This window comes from Antechinus flavipes, chromosome 3 (genome assembly GCF_016432865.1).
Source record: "Antechinus flavipes isolate AdamAnt ecotype Samford, QLD, Australia chromosome 3, AdamAnt_v2, whole genome shotgun sequence".
Lineage (NCBI taxonomy): Eukaryota > Metazoa > Chordata > Mammalia > Dasyuromorphia > Dasyuridae > Antechinus > Antechinus flavipes.
Genome location: NC_067400.1, coordinates 564,094,210 through 564,109,164, shown reverse-complemented (window position 1 = coordinate 564,109,164; position 14,955 = coordinate 564,094,210). Strand labels below are relative to the sequence as shown.

The 14,955-nt window shown below is 46.1% G+C and overlaps 1 protein-coding gene across 1 annotated transcript; it reads right to left on the bottom strand.

Moving 5' to 3' along the window:
- Positions 1-800: 800 nt before the first annotated feature.
- UTP11 (UTP11 small subunit processome component) lies at positions 801-11,611 on the bottom strand. Its single transcript, XM_051987743.1, has 8 exons — positions 11,421-11,611; positions 7,326-7,387; positions 5,916-6,018; positions 5,318-5,431; positions 4,775-4,868; positions 4,537-4,667; positions 1,435-1,545; positions 801-886 (listed from the first exon to the last, which is right to left on the bottom strand). Exons 1-8 carry the CDS (start codon positions 11,481-11,483, stop codon positions 803-805), a joined length of 762 nt encoding a protein of 253 aa, XP_051843703.1. The 5' UTR covers positions 11,484-11,611; the 3' UTR covers positions 801-802.
- Between the last annotated feature and the right edge of the window lie 3,344 nt (positions 11,612-14,955).

Genomic DNA, 14,955 nt, shown 5'->3' with positions numbered 1-14,955 from the left:
ATCCACTCTCTACACCACCTTATAAAGAGGGCTCCCTGTGACCCCACTAGGCGACACTTCCCTCCAGGAGTCGACTTGCAGTCTCTCTTCCCTCCCCTTTGCAAGGCTGTGCCTCAAGCTGGGTGCTCCTTGTGGAAAAAAGCCACCTCACACTAGGTTCTGTAGTGAGCCTGGCAATCATGGGCACTTGTTAAGTGTTAATAATGATAGAAAGGAAAAAAAATCATTAAAATCCACCCACAGCTGTTCCCCCTCCAGGGCACTGGTGGAGTGTGAGCAAGCCTCCCAGAGCACTCTCCCCCACCCCCCAACCATCTGCTCTAAGCATGCTCAGTCCTGTCAGGCCTCAAGCCCACAATCCCTACAAGGGCACAAGAGGCAGGTGTGATTCTTGGGGAAGGAGAGGGGGGAGCCGCTGCAGCCTGGGGTCCGTGTCCCCAGGGTGAGAGGGCCCTGCCAAGCCATTTGTGTCCTCTGCATCACGGGAACTCCACTAGAGCACAGGGCAGGGACAAGGAGCCAAGTCTATTCTAACTGGAGCTGCCTGAGCAAGGGAAAAAGTGTTCCTGGGCCTTCGTTTTCGTGGGACCCCCGCCCATACTCTAGCCCAAAGCAATTAAAAAATTAAAACCTCCTCAAAAAGTTTTCACAACACTTTTGAGGAGATAGAAAGGGGCTTTTTCAACTGAACCTATTTTCTTCATGTTGGAACCACAAGGAGGAAAATCTTGTTGGACAGAAACACAAATTATCAGAAAAACAGAATTTGTGTCTAAAGAATAACCACACTTGGACAAGACTTTTAACGTTTTCGTTGACTTTTAAATTTGTAAATAGCTGGGGAATTGACCGTTTCTTTCTTCACCTTCACTCTGGGGGTTTTATCCTGCAAAACAGAGGGGAAAAATTAGTACAGTGTATGGGGGAGAAGGGAGGGGGGCAGAGAATGTTGGAGAAGAAGGCCTCAAAAACAGACAAATAAGTGAACAGGCCATTTATGTGAAAGTAACTAAAAGTATATGAGTATCTAAAGAAGTCTGACATTTAGTAGATAGATGATAATAACATGGAAGTGTCATCTTAGACTCTTCAGCTCTGCTATTTAACTACACAATATCGTCTATTTTTAAACACCAGTGAGTGGCACTCACTGTTTTGTTAACCTGTTTAAATGTTACGGAGAGCTATTCATAAGCTATAAAGTTCAAATGCTGCCCGTTCCTACCCTATGCTGTTCCAAAGCACTGACTAATAACCCCCTTATTACCTTCTTAATCAAGGAACATTTCAACACTCCCAGAGTAACAGACATTGGCTCAAACTGTGCCCCTAAGGAGCAGACATTTTCACCGCGCCTGATTTACACACAGATGAAATCCAGTCTCAGTTAAGACCTTTAAAAGAAACGAAGGCCTGAGGCTTTTCTCTACTCACCAGAAGATCTTTTCGTGTTTGGATTTTCTGTGCAATAACAAACAATTCCTTCTCCCTCTCGATACGTTGCTTCAGGAGGCTGTATTGCCTTTTCCTCTCTCTAGCCAGCTTCTATAAGAGAAAAATATACAAATATTTTCAGCAAAACAAACAAATGGAGTAAAAGTCACTAAGAAATGTTTCAGAGCCCAGTGGGAGGCCAGATCTGCCAAGGTTTAAACAAGCTCTTTTTATGACTCCAGGAGGTTCTTACTAAGAGGCAACAGTCAAACTGCTTCAACTTTTGGGGACTGCACTTACTCCAACAACAATGACAGCACCCTTTTGCAGAGCAATTTACTGAGAGCATCATTCACAGCCACCCTATGAGGTGGTTGATCATTAGCTCTATTATGCAAAGATGAAACTCAGACTTGGAATAGTGACTTGAACAAGGTCACAGAGCATATAAGCAACAGAGAAAACCAAACTCAGTATCCTAAATTCCACCTCCCCTTCTACCCCTTGCCCAGAGTCTGAGCATCTGGAGGCCAAAAGTAGCAGTTGGGAAAGTACGGTCTGGCCCTTACGTAGGCACTAGGTGAGATACTGAGAAAACTTTAGGAAAAGCAAAAAATGGCCTCAAATTAATTCTCCCTGCTGATTCCTCCTTCTGCTCCCCCTTTCAAAGAGGCATTCACCCAAAAGGAGAGTGGAGACCTCACTATCTTAGCAACCATCACAGGGCAAAAGCTCTGCTAAGTGTTTGTCTCTGGAGCCCAACTTCTTAAACTAGAGTTCCCAACTCTACTTTGGGGTTTCATAACAATGTGAGGATCTCAAAATAAGATTATCAATTTGTATAGCTATTTTATATTTCTATATATCCAGGGTCACCTAAGTATTTCTCAGGGAAAAAGGAAGTCTCAAGTGGAAAAAGTTTAAGAAGCCCTGATCTAGAGTAATGGGAATGAAGAGGCTATTCTCTTCTAAGCAATCCATATTGAGCTGATTGCCCCAAATAATCTAATAGCAGGGGACAAACACTGCTAGCAAAAACAAGGGAAGTCCCAGTACCCTAACTCTCTCTTCTCTCCATTCACAGGTGGAAAGCGATGTAATCAGGTAGTTGGAAAGTTAGAGACCAGCATTTGTTACTCAAGAAAGAACAATGAGACACTTAACAATTACTAAGCTATTTCACAAACAATCGGTAATATCAGGAAATCAGCCTGGCTGTTCCAACTGGTGTCTATGTAGAAGGGATATTCCTGGACCTGAGATGATGACAATTCACCAACTATGCCATAGTCTCCCAACAGTGGTTTCAGACAGCTTTTGTTTTCACTTTATTGCACACACTGTCACATTTATGGGATTGCCCAATATATTCAAACTAATTAGGGGTATTTATATTACTAAAGCAAGTTTAGCTGCCTCTGAGCTAGAGAAAACTGCTGTGAATTAAACATTGGAGGCAAAGCTGATGCTGTGTAAATGATTCAAATCACAACAGAACAGCTGTCTGCTTGAAACTCACAGACAATTTTTTTTTCAATGAATCAGTCAGAACTGAGATTTCAATTCTCTGAGAAACAGAGCATCACATTTCATAAACCCAATCACAATAATGGAGGAGAGTCATAAGGGAAAACCCTATAGAAATTCATCATTGAGGTGTTGAGTCAGAAACCCAGGCTCTGGCTCCAACTGTACGATCTCTGAGCTCAGTGAGTGACCTGGAATAAATGACAGCCTCCCTGAATTTCCATCTCCTCATCAGCAAAGTCAGAGAGAAAGAGGACCTCACAGCGCTGTTGTGGGGATCAAGGAAGATGGTGGGCAGGGGAGCATTCTGTCAACTGCCAATACAAAACTATGAGTTACTGTTTATAACCAAAAGACTTAGGAGGTGGGAGGCTGGTACATCATCACTGCGAAAATACAAGTCCTCAGACCAAAAGAGTGCAAGCGCCTCATCCTTCAATGATAACTCTCCAAGAGGATCAGAGAATGTTAGAAGGAATCTCCGCCATTACCCCAATAGACTTGCTTGTCACTTTTAAATACTTTTAGCATCTGTCAGGTGTCTTGTCCCAAAAGAGAGAATGGTCCTTTGGCTGCACTCAAATTTACTGAAAATCTCATTTGCTACGATTGTCATTATTTATACTAGCAGCTTTTTGTAGTTCAGTCATTTTTCGGTCACTTCTAACTAGCTGTGACCCCATTTGGGGTTTTCTTGGCAGAGATAGTGTGGCGGTTGGCCATTTCCTCCTCCGGCTCATTTCACAGATGAGGAAACTAAGGCAAGCAGGGTTAAGTGACTTGTCCAGGCTCGCACACACCTACTAAGTGTCTGAAGTTGGATTTGAACTCAAGAAAATGAGTGGTAATGACCAGGCCTGGTCATCTGTGTACTATGGCGCCCCCTAGCAGCCCCAACGCAAACAATACTCCGAGGTATTTTTACAGGTGAGGAAACGAAAGCCAATAGGGATTAAGCGACTTGCCCGAGATGCACTTTGACTTAAGCTCGGACTCTAAATCCAACACTCTACACTTACATCGGTTTGATTAATTTTATAACAAAAGAGTTGGATTAGAAGCCAAAAGACCTGAATTGTACTGCTAGCTCTGCCCCTTAAGAACTATATGAACTGGTAGGAATCACTTCCCCTCTCTGTGGCTCAGTTTCTTAATTTGTAAAATGAGGGGCCTGGATTAAACAACTAAAATCTCATCCAGATCTAAAGTACTATTTTTTTTAAATCGAAAAAACTGGGAGTCCATAAGTCCAGCTGGCTCAAACCTGCCAATCACAGCTTCAGCACCAAAATAATAATCACTCGTATTTTCATAGCACTTTAAGGTTTGTCAAGTGCTTTATAAATATCTCATTTAAAAATATACATTTTTAAAAATCTCACTTTCATCCTCACCACAACCCTGAGAGGTGGGTGCTGTTATTATCTTCATTTTACAGATGAAGAAACCGAAGCAGACAGTGGTACACTCCCCCCCAACAAAGCACCGAAGTGGCCCAGACCAGGAGCCCATCTGCACTCTCAGAAATCTGACACAAAAATGGCAAAAAGGAAAAAACGGGGCGACAAGGAGCACCTGGATCTGGCTCTGATGCGTGGCGCCCATCACAGCTTCTCTCTGCAGGGTCTCGATCCTGGGCCGGTTGTAGACGCGCGACACCAGCTCGGGGGCCGTCTGCAGGTGAGTCGCGATATCGAACTCCTTCACTACAAGTGCAGAAGGCAGAGCTTCTTGAGTGAATGCCCCAGAGCCGCCTGCGGCCCCACGGCCCCAGGGCCCAGCCACCCAGCCCCGAGCTCCCCCAGGCCCATACCTTCCTTTTTGGTGTCAAAGAAGAAGACGTGCTTGTTCTTCTGCTTCCCAGAGGCCTCCAGCAGGTGGAGCTCTGATTTCAACTGTTCGATTTTCTACAAGAATCCCGCAAAGAACCAAGGGCTAAGCTGGTCCTCCTCCTTTGCCCAGCCCTCCTCCCTAGCCTGGTCCTCCTCCCTTGCCCAGTTCTTTTCCTTTGTCCAGCCCTCCTCCCTAGCTTGGTCCTCCTCCCTTGCCCAGTCCTCCTCCTTTGTCCAGCCCTCCTCCTTAGCTTGGTCCTCCTCCCTTGCCCAGTCCTCCTCCTTTGTCCAGCCCTCTTCCCTAGCCTGGTCTTCCTCCCTTGCCCAGCCTTCCTCCCTAGCCTGGCTCTCCTCCGTAGCCCAGCCCAGCTACAGGGGCTGAGACCTCCCCCCCACCCATAACCGGGCTCGGCTCTGTTTCACCTTCAGGGGCCTCTCTCTCCCAGAAAGAAGCTGAGGCCGACCCGCTGTGCCCGATGCCAGCTAGTGCTGCCCCCGATGCCAGCCAGCGCTGCCCCCCGTACCTTGGCTTCCGCCACCCTCTTCATCTCCACATATTTGATGTCCTGAGTCTTCATCACCTTCAGCTGCTCTTCGGTCACCTCATCCTTGGGCTGCTTGACCATGTGGACCCCATCCTAGAAGCGTGGTGCAAGGACACTGAGTCAGTGCCCGGGGAGGAGGGAAGGCACTGGGGCACCAGAACTAGTTAAATGCCAGATGGGGCTGGAGCAAGGCAGGGACAACCAGACCATCGCTTCTCTGATTCTAGACAAATGCCTTCTTCCAGTGATGCAGGCAAAAAATTGCACTACCTCATTCAACATTCGTGTTCCATTAGTGAGTCGCCCTGAGTCTGGGTTCCACTAGGACCTCCAAGTCTTTTTTTACTTAGGTTCAGCCCCTCCCCACCCTCCGGCATAAGTTCATTTTGCCTTCTCTTCCAGAATAACTGCTAATACAAACTGATTCCTACTCAGGGCCCAAAGCCTGCGGTCTGTCAGACCAGAAGCGTGATAACGGGGGACCTGGAGATCTGCCCGGGTGAGCCTCCCCTCCCTGCCCTCCCTGCCCACAATCCCAGGCGCTCAATAAACCCTTTTGGGTCAATCGGACACTGACCTGGAGTTGAACCCGAGTCATCTTGAAGTAAAACTCATCAGGATTTTTTTCCAGGGCCTTCTTCCGAAGGGCTCTGAGATAGTCCTGCTTCTTGTGGTAGTCACTGAAAAAGACACGAAGCGGGGTTTGCCGAACGCCTCCTCACACCAGCTCGATGCCGACAGCTCACAGGGAGCTGGGAGCTCGCGGGCAAGGAAGCCCACAAACAATTAATTCAGCGACTGTCTGACTCTCACAACTGGAAAATGCTCCATCCGGCTCATTTCTCATCAAATGGGAACAAGCGACGTCACCGAAGCCCTCGCTTGTCAGGGGGAAGAGCCGGAGCTCGGCCCCTTCCCGGCCACGCCACCGCGGGCGGGTCACTCCAGCTCTCTGGACCATGGCGGCTTCTTGACTGCACGACTTATTTCGAGGGCAGTTGGGAGGGTCGGCCGGTGGTGCCTCTAAGTGTTCTATCGATGGTCAGGATCCTCCACTCATCAGTCACTGCTGGACCTCCCTCGCTCCCATCCACTCACCCCTGACCTGGGTCACCTGGCCTACTTCAGGTTAGCACCGTTCCTGTCACTCACAAAGCCAAGAGCCCCACAAAGTGAGGAGCGGGCCTGGATGCCGAAGCGGGTCATGGACGGAACATGACTCAGGAGTGACAAAAACAGCAAATGTAGATAAGGCAGGTATCATACCCATTTTACAGCTGGGAAAACCAAGTCTCAGCAACACTGTGTCTCACTGAAGGTCATACAGTATTGGAAGAGGATGAACCCCAGGGTTCATTCTGATTGGGATCTCTGATTTATCAGTAAGCTCACCACCTCCTACAGGAACTGAGGGACCTTCAAAATTCTGTAAAACGCTCCTCCCATTCTGTACTGGAGGTACAAGGAGGGCCTGGGCCATCATGTGGGAGAACCAAGAAGATTCTCAGCAAGCAAGCCAACAAGGACTCGTTATCTTGGGGGTGGGATACAGAAGGGGAGGGCAGTCCTTAAGGCCTCAACACTCACATCAGGACCACAAAATCTCCCATCCACACTTCATGGGGTTGTGAGAGAGAGAACAACTGGATTTTGAGATGCCATCTGGCATTTCAAGGAAAGGAGAGAAAAAAACCTTTGGTTTTTTGGCTCAAATATCAAGACCGTCACATACAAAGTCACTCTGAGGAAATCAATCTGGAACAAATGCAATGAAAAATCATTTTGCAGCTGGAGTTGCTACAAATATTACTATGCTTAAACTAACAGATCAGTCTGGGGCCACGGAAAAGCGTTTCAAGGGCTGCCAGAGGTTACTACTTTATCAATGGCAGAAAATGATCCCCTTCTGGACAGTCAAACAATTTTGTCACAGTGCTTCAAGATTATCGTGTTATTTGCAGCAACTTGAATAGAAGAATAAACTCACTTGGCACGAAGTTTATAATCTTTCTTCTTTTCCAAAAAGCCCAGATGTTTTCGAAAGCCAGGCTAGAAGACAAAAACATGGTGTTTGGTTTCTCCAGCACACAACAGACCCAATAAAGCTTCTACTTAACTGTCACCAGCCCCTCTGAAAAGACAAGTCCATGTCCTTGGAACTGTCCCCGCACCCTAGCTTCCCACCCTCCCCATTTCCTCCATACCTATCTTCTGCCAGAGGACAAGATACATCGCATAGGGCGCCAGTAGGTTTAAAAGCTTGGCCATGGCAGGTTTCCTAGCCAATTAAGGACAGCAGGAGGCAACAATGACTGTGCACCATGTGAGCAGCTGCCAGGAGAGCTAAAATTAATGTGAACTGGATCCAAGAGTTTGTAGAAAACCAAACAGAGGGAACATAGTGTGTAGGTAGTGTCTCAGCAAATCTTAGAGAAGGTAGGGAGAACTTTCCACCCAAAGGAGAAAGCCCCTGGGAGGGAGGCCACAAGGATGGAGGAAGGGAGAAGAGTGAGAGAGTGAGTATGTGAGTGTGTGTGAGAGAGAGAAAGAGAGAGAGAGAGAGAGAGAGAGAGAGAGAGAGAGAGAGAGAGAGAGAGAGAGAGAGAGAGAGAGAGAACGCATGCATTTGTCACTGACACTGCAGATGTGGTTACTCTGCTAGACCTCCAATTTGTATGGCTCACTCTGACTTGCAGAACTCTACTACTATCCTCCACATTTATGATGGTTCATTGTTTTGACATCTTTCTAAAAAATTGTCTTTGGTAAATCCATGTCTTTTTCCCTGGAAGGGCTCTACTCCACTGTCACATACTTCATAACCATCTGATCTGAGCATTTAGAGCAGGAAAGAGTTTTAAAAATCCTTTATCCCAGAACATCCCAACTTTTTCAACTATGACAAACCCTTTTAAACATCAAAAAATGTGATAAATTCCCACATGATGATGAGTGTTGCAAATAATGATTAATAAAGAAAAATATAATTAAAAATTAGGAAATAAATATTGCTTTGAAATTATTTTCTACCCATTATAACAGTCAAGTACAAATGTGAAAAACAATAATATTAAATGTGCAAGAACTAATATTTATTCCATCCACAGGGTTAATCTGTCAAGGTAGTAGGTATTCAGTGTACCAGGGAACAACTAAGCAAACTGTGACACATTCATGTTGTGAAATATTACCGCACTGGGAAAAAAAAAAAAGAAAATGAAAAATTTAGAGAAATATGAGACTTATATGAACACAAGAAGAATGAAGTAAGCAGTACCATGAAGGCAACATATATATACACATTGACTAAATTGACACATTGAGCACACACACACACACACACACACACACACACACACACACACACACACACATTGACTAAAACAATATGAATTGAAAGAACAATCAAGTGAAAATGACAGTGAAATGACCATACTTGGCCCCACAACAATTCTCCCTTTGATGGTGAAGTAGAAACCTTCATGTCTGAAATATTGCATTTACTGTCAAAGATGAATCCATGAGTCACTTAATTCCCTGAAATTTTTTTTAATCTATTAAAAGAAAAGACTCTCTAGGTAGAGCAGGGAGGAATATAGTAAGCAATAAATGTGACATAAAATCAAAGGGTCTACATAATAAATAAAAGGGAAAATGTAGTGGGAAGAGGGGAGGTCGGGGGGGGGGGGGAAATGGAGGGCAGGGAAGCAAGGGGTTCTGACATTAGGATCTGTCGTTGGAAAAGTGTGAAATCAATCAGGAGAAGTGGAGTGGGAATGAATTAAGTACTTCTATCCTATCACTCCCCTTCAATAGCTCCTATCATCCATGAGGTCAATTCTGTAACCGAAGAATGTCAACGCTAGAAGGGTCCTTGGAGAACATCTCATTTTACAAATGATGAAACTGAGGCCCACAGAGTATTAGCAGCCTTCTCTTCAAAGAACACCAGACATCAAGTCACGTAATCTTGGGAAAGTCACGTAACCGCTTAAAGCCTAGATTTCATCATCTGTAAGATAAAGGGGTTGAACTAGAAGATCTCAAAAAGCTCTAACTCCTATGAACCAATGGAGTGCTCAAGGCAAGTCCCAGAGGCCCAGCCCAGCCCCATGAAGCTACAGGATGATCCCTATTACCTCCGGGGATCCAACTTGGTAGTTAAAGATCTTCATAAGCAGATTCCTTCCAACTTTTCCAGGCTTCTTATGCTTTATCCCCCAGGGATCCTGGCTTCCCTGACAACCTCGCATTTGGGGCATTTTCATGGGTTGTCTCCCATGCCCAGAATTTTCTCCCTCTCCCTTCTCACCTTCACTTCTTGGCTTCCCTGGCTTTCTTCAAGTCTGGGCTAAATCATACCTTCAGCAAGCACTCTTTTCAGATGCCGCTTCATGCTAGAAATCTCCCCTAGGGATCACCTCCTATTTACTCTGTATATAACTTGGATACACATAGTCATTTGCGTGTCATCTCCCCTCCTTGAGAGCATGACTTGCTTTTTCGCCTTTTCTTTTTACAGCCCCTGGGGACTAAATGCTAACAGCACGTCATTAGGAGAAAGAGTGACAAACTCAAAGCGGAGGACTCGCATTGCACAAGCCCCAGTGATCACAGTGCTGTCAGCCAGTCAATAAACATTTATTAAGGGCCCACCACGTGCTAAGCTGGGGATCTAAAAAGAGGCAAAAGAAACTCTTTGCCCTCAGAACTCAAAGTCTAACGGGGAATGTTAAAAAAGCAAACAGATGCGCGTACAGGAGATAACAGAAGGAAGGCAATGGAATTAGAAGTTCAGAAAGGCTTCCTGTAGAAGATGAGTTGGCTCGGGCCATTTGAAAGATGCAATCTTGTTCATGGAACAGCCTGGAGATCAGGGTCACTAGAGTGTCCTGGAATATGAAGCCTGGGAAAGTGGGAGGGGACTAGGTTATGAAGGGTTCTGACCGCCAGAGGAAGAACTCTGGGCTTATAATCAGTGGGTCTGGGTTTGATTCCTGGTTAATCCATTTTATGAAATGGGTCCTCTTGGGCAATTCATTTCACTTCTCCCGGCCTCCGTTTCCTCACCTGTGGAATGGAGCTCCCGCGTAAAGAAGCTACCTCTATGGCGAGACTTACATGAACTGATGCTAAGTGAAACGAGCAGGACCAGGAGATCATTATATACCTCAACAACGATACTGTCTGAGGATGTATTCTGATGGAAGTGGATCTCTTCGATAAAGAGAGCTTTAAATGATGGACAGAAGCATCTACACCCAGAGAAGGAACACTGGGAAATGAATATAAACTGTTTGCATTTCTGTTTTTCTTCCCGGGTTATTTTTACCTTCTGAATCCAATTCTCCCTGTGCAACAAGAAAACTGTTCGGTTCTGCACATGTATATTGTATCCAGGATATACTGTAACCTATTCAACATGTAAAGGACTGCTTGCCATCTGGGGGAGGGGGTGGAGGGAGGGAGGGGAAAAATCGGAACAGAAGCGAATGCAAGGGATAATGCTGTAAAAAATTACCCTGGCATGGGTTCTGTCAATAAAGAGTTATTAATTGATACTCAAAAAAAAAAAAAAAAAAAAAGCAGCAGCAGCAGCTACCTCTCTAGACGTCACTTTTAAGCATCAGCGCTGCACGGAGCGCGGAGAGTGACTAGCCCAGGGACGCACAATCGGCTTGGCTAACAGGCGGACTTTGAACCCAGATTTCCCTGACTCCCAGCCAGCTTTCTGCCCAAAGAATAAATGTAATAAGCCCCTGTTGACTGTAGCCCGGGCCTAAGTTAGGGAACCCGGGTGGCGGGCCAAACTCCCGCCGCTATCCGTGCGGATTAAGTTCCCGCCAGCCCTCTCCAGAACTCAAGCCCTTGGAAATTGACGTTTGAGGTTCCACGAGGTAAGGAGGAGCCCGGAGAGCGTGGTATGCAAATGAGAGGGGCGGGACCTCCGCCAACGAGCCGGACCAGGATGTGCGCACGCACGAGGTTCGGCTCCGAGTGGAAAAAAGCAGAATCGGTGCTCCGGGGTCTCTGCGGGGTTAGACACCCGCGGAGCTCCAGGGGGGGAGCGAGGGGTTCCTACCTGACTTCGCTCCCGGTGCTCCCGCTGTTGGGACTTAGCCGCCTTTTTAAACGCCGCCGACATGTCGCTTCCTTTTTTTGAGAACCCAAGAAACAGCACTAGCTCCGCTCCGCTCCGCCAGAGCCGCGCCTGACCGGAAACAGGCCGCGTCGCTGGATGGCCCCTCCCACTTTTGTTTCACCGCCTATCAAACTCGGCTGTCCTCGGAAGAATTGTCGTCAAACCCGCGGCTGCTGAAAAGCCCTTCTGGGAAATGTAGTTTCCCTTAGGCTGGAGCCACGTGACGTCTCGTCGGACCAAGTATCGTAGGCTCATGCTCTGCTACAACTTGGCTATCAATCAATCTATAACTTTTTGCTAAACGCCAGCCAGTGGGTCAGTGGACAAAGCGCTGGGACTTCTTTTTGAGTTCAAGTGTGGCCTCGGACCCGCACTACTATCTGTATGACCCTGGACGTGTCATTTAACTCGATCTGCCTCGATTCCCTCATTTGTAAAAGGGAGAAATCGTTGTCAAAAAGAGTAAGACAGGAGTGAACAGCATTTTGTTAATGGCTGGAACAAAAAGTGAAAAAGGAGTAAAAAAAATAGTTCTTGCCTTCAAGGAGCTTACAGCGTAGGAAGCGAGACCCCATTGGAGCAAAGCCTGCTGCGTACAGGATAAATTGGAAATAGTTAGAGGGGATGCGCTGTAACTAAGCGGGAGTGGGAAAGGCCTTCTGCAGAAGGCGGGATTTTCATTGGGACCGAAGGGAAACCAGAAAGCGCAGTAGTAGGCGCGGAGGAGGGCACTCCGGACGTGGAGAGCCACCGAATGTCTCCAACTGAGAGGAGCGTGTCTTGTTCAGGAGATAGCCAGAAGCGCAGTGCCGCCGGATGGAAAAGTGCCTTTTTGGAGATCAAAGTGGAAGAAGAGTGGAAAGGTGGGAGGGGGCCAGGTTACAAAGGGCTGTGAATGCCCAACACGACATTTTGGGGAGCCCCTGGAGTTTGTTGAGTAGGAAGGTAAAAATGACAGACCTATATAGGACGATAAGTTTGGTAGCTGAGTGAAGGACTGATGGAAACTAGGAAGCTGTTCTCCGCAGGCAAAGCGGGGGAGGGGAGGAGGCGCTGGAGGGGAAGGGAAGTTTTGGGCGGGTGGAGTTTCTGATGTCTACGGGACATCCACTCCGAGATGTCAGAAAAGCGGACAGAGAGACAATATTAACGTTCCTCAGAGAGACTGGGGCAGGGTGAGTAGATTTGAGAATTATCACCATGGAAGTAGCAATTAAATCCATGGGAGCTAATGATGGCACCAGAGGAAGCAGTAATAGAGAGAAGGCCCAGGATAGAATTGGGTGGATACCTACAATCAGAGGGTGTGATCTGGAGAAAGAGTCAGCAAAGGAGGCTGAGAAGGAGGGGGGAGGAGAACAGGAAAGAGTAGTGTCCAGAAAACTAGAAAAAAAGAACAGGGGGATCAGCAGGGTCAAAGGGGGCAGAGAGGTTGAGGAGAATGACGTTTGAGAAAAGACCATTGGATTCAGCACCCACGTGATCACTAGAAACTTCGGAGAGGGCAGTTTTAGTGAGGTTGGGAACTACATTGTAAGGTTTAAGAAGAGAATGAAGGTATTTGTTATAGACTGCCTTTAAACAAATTTAGCCCCAAAAGGCAGAAGTATAGGATGATAGTTGAAGGGTCAAGAGATGGATTTTAGGAGAGAATGAGCCAATAGACAGGAAGAGATTGAAAATAAATGAAGGAAGAGGCAACCAGATGGTGCAACACATGGTCCTGAATTCAGGACCATAATTCTGAGTTCAGATTCAGCCTCAGACACTTAACATTCATTGGCTGTTTGACTTGGGCAAGTCACTTAACCCCAACTGCCTCACATAAAAATAAAATAAATGAAAAAGTGGGTAGTGAAGGAGGAAATGACAGAAAGCATCTGTTTGATAGGGAATGAGGAAAAGAGATGAGGAATCATCCATTATTTTTCTCTAAAATATGAGACAAGATTCTCAGCTAAGAAAAGGGGAAGAGCTATGGGGATGTAAGAAGGGAGAAAAAGGTTTGGAAAAGCCACTGAGGAGAGTAGGAGAGTATAGCAGGGTTGCCTAGCAGCATTGAGGGCCCAGTTGGGGTTGTGTGACAAATTTGAAGAGCACCCAGGCAGGATGGTTCTGTGAGTAACCTTTTTTTCAAGATACATATGTATAGGAACAAAAGGAACAAATAGGAGTGATCGAGAGCTAGGACTTAGCTAGGTGTAATCAGCAATATGATAAAGGGGATAGAGATTCAAGGGAGGATAATATAGAGCTGAATTGGTTCAACGAGGGGTAAAGCAGGGGGAAAGAAGGCATAGGAGATAATGCAGGGGAGAGGACCTGAGAGAATTGAGGAATCAAGATATTTGCAGTCACAGTGTGGATAAAGAGTAAGGTTATGTAAGGAGAAGTGGGGGAGGGGAGCTGAAAAGCCAGTAGATTGTGATTGAAGCAGGAGATTTCAAAATTCATGAACTTAAAAGCAATGGCAAGCTCCAGGGTCATCTTTGAGATCATCTTTGAGTTGATCCCTCAAAACATAAATTGCCACTTCCCGGAGACTGAGCTAAACATGAGAAACCTAAATGTGTCTTTTCTTAATAGTGTTTACCCCTTTTCCCACTGATCTGGGTTTAATTTGCTGCTCTTTGGTGGTTGCAGTTGCCCCATATAACTGACTGCCATTCATGTTGGGTCATGGAAGCAAAAAGAAATGGATTCACAGTTCCTCCTAGATCTGAGAATTAAGACTTCTCTGGCTCCATATTAAAATTCCTTTATAGTCGTTTACAAGTTACAAACCACTTTCACATCCATGTATGGCCCCATAAGACTATGAGGGAAGCTAGATGCATGTTCTTATTCCCATTTTACATAATAGGAAACTGAGGTCCAAAGAATGGAATAACAGTGGTTCTCATTTCTGTGCTGTGTTTTACAAAGCACTTTCCCCTCCACAATCCTGTGATACCAATAATGTAAACATGTTCTGTTTGCTCAAAGTCACCTACCTGCTAAGTACAGGAGTCAGGACTCAGGGTCCCAGGATTTTAGAGTTTTTAAGGCCATACCTTTTAGTCAATCAGGTAATTCAGACAAGGTCATAGGGTCATAGCTACAGCCACAATTTGAAGAAGCTTCAGAGAGCCTCTATTTCAGCCTCTCATTTTACTGATGAGGAAACAGACCCAGAGAAGATCAATTGATTATATGCCCAAAGTTAACCACCCCACCTTTGGAGGTGTGATAAACACCCTCCAGAGCCAAGCCTTCTCCTCCATACGGGGACAAACTCTCACCAAGATACCCTGTTAATAGGGAACACTGTACCCTCTAGTCACCAAGACTGTAATCAGGGCTTGTTCCATGGCATGGACTAAAGCTTCCTGGGCCTAATCTGGCCCAGCAGGATTCCAGCCTTTCTCCAGGACCCCCAGAATTTGGGGATCTTAGGCAGCATAGTCTTATAAGTCATGCTCATATGTTTCACACA

Bases quoted from the DNA above. Each gene is read 5' to 3' on its own strand.
- UTP11 (XM_051987743.1), bottom strand. From the start codon at position 11,483: ATGTCGGCGGCGTTTAAAAAGGCGGCTAAGTCCCAACAGCGGGAGCAC. The intron at 5,432-5,915 runs GTCAGTGTCCGA...CCACGCTTCTAG, and splicing joins TGACTCGGGTTCAACTCCAG to GATGGGGTCCACATGGTCAA. The intron at 1,546-4,536 runs GTGCTCCTTGTC...TTTCTCTTATAG, and splicing joins CGCATCAGAGCCAGATCCAG to AAGCTGGCTAGAGAGAGGAA.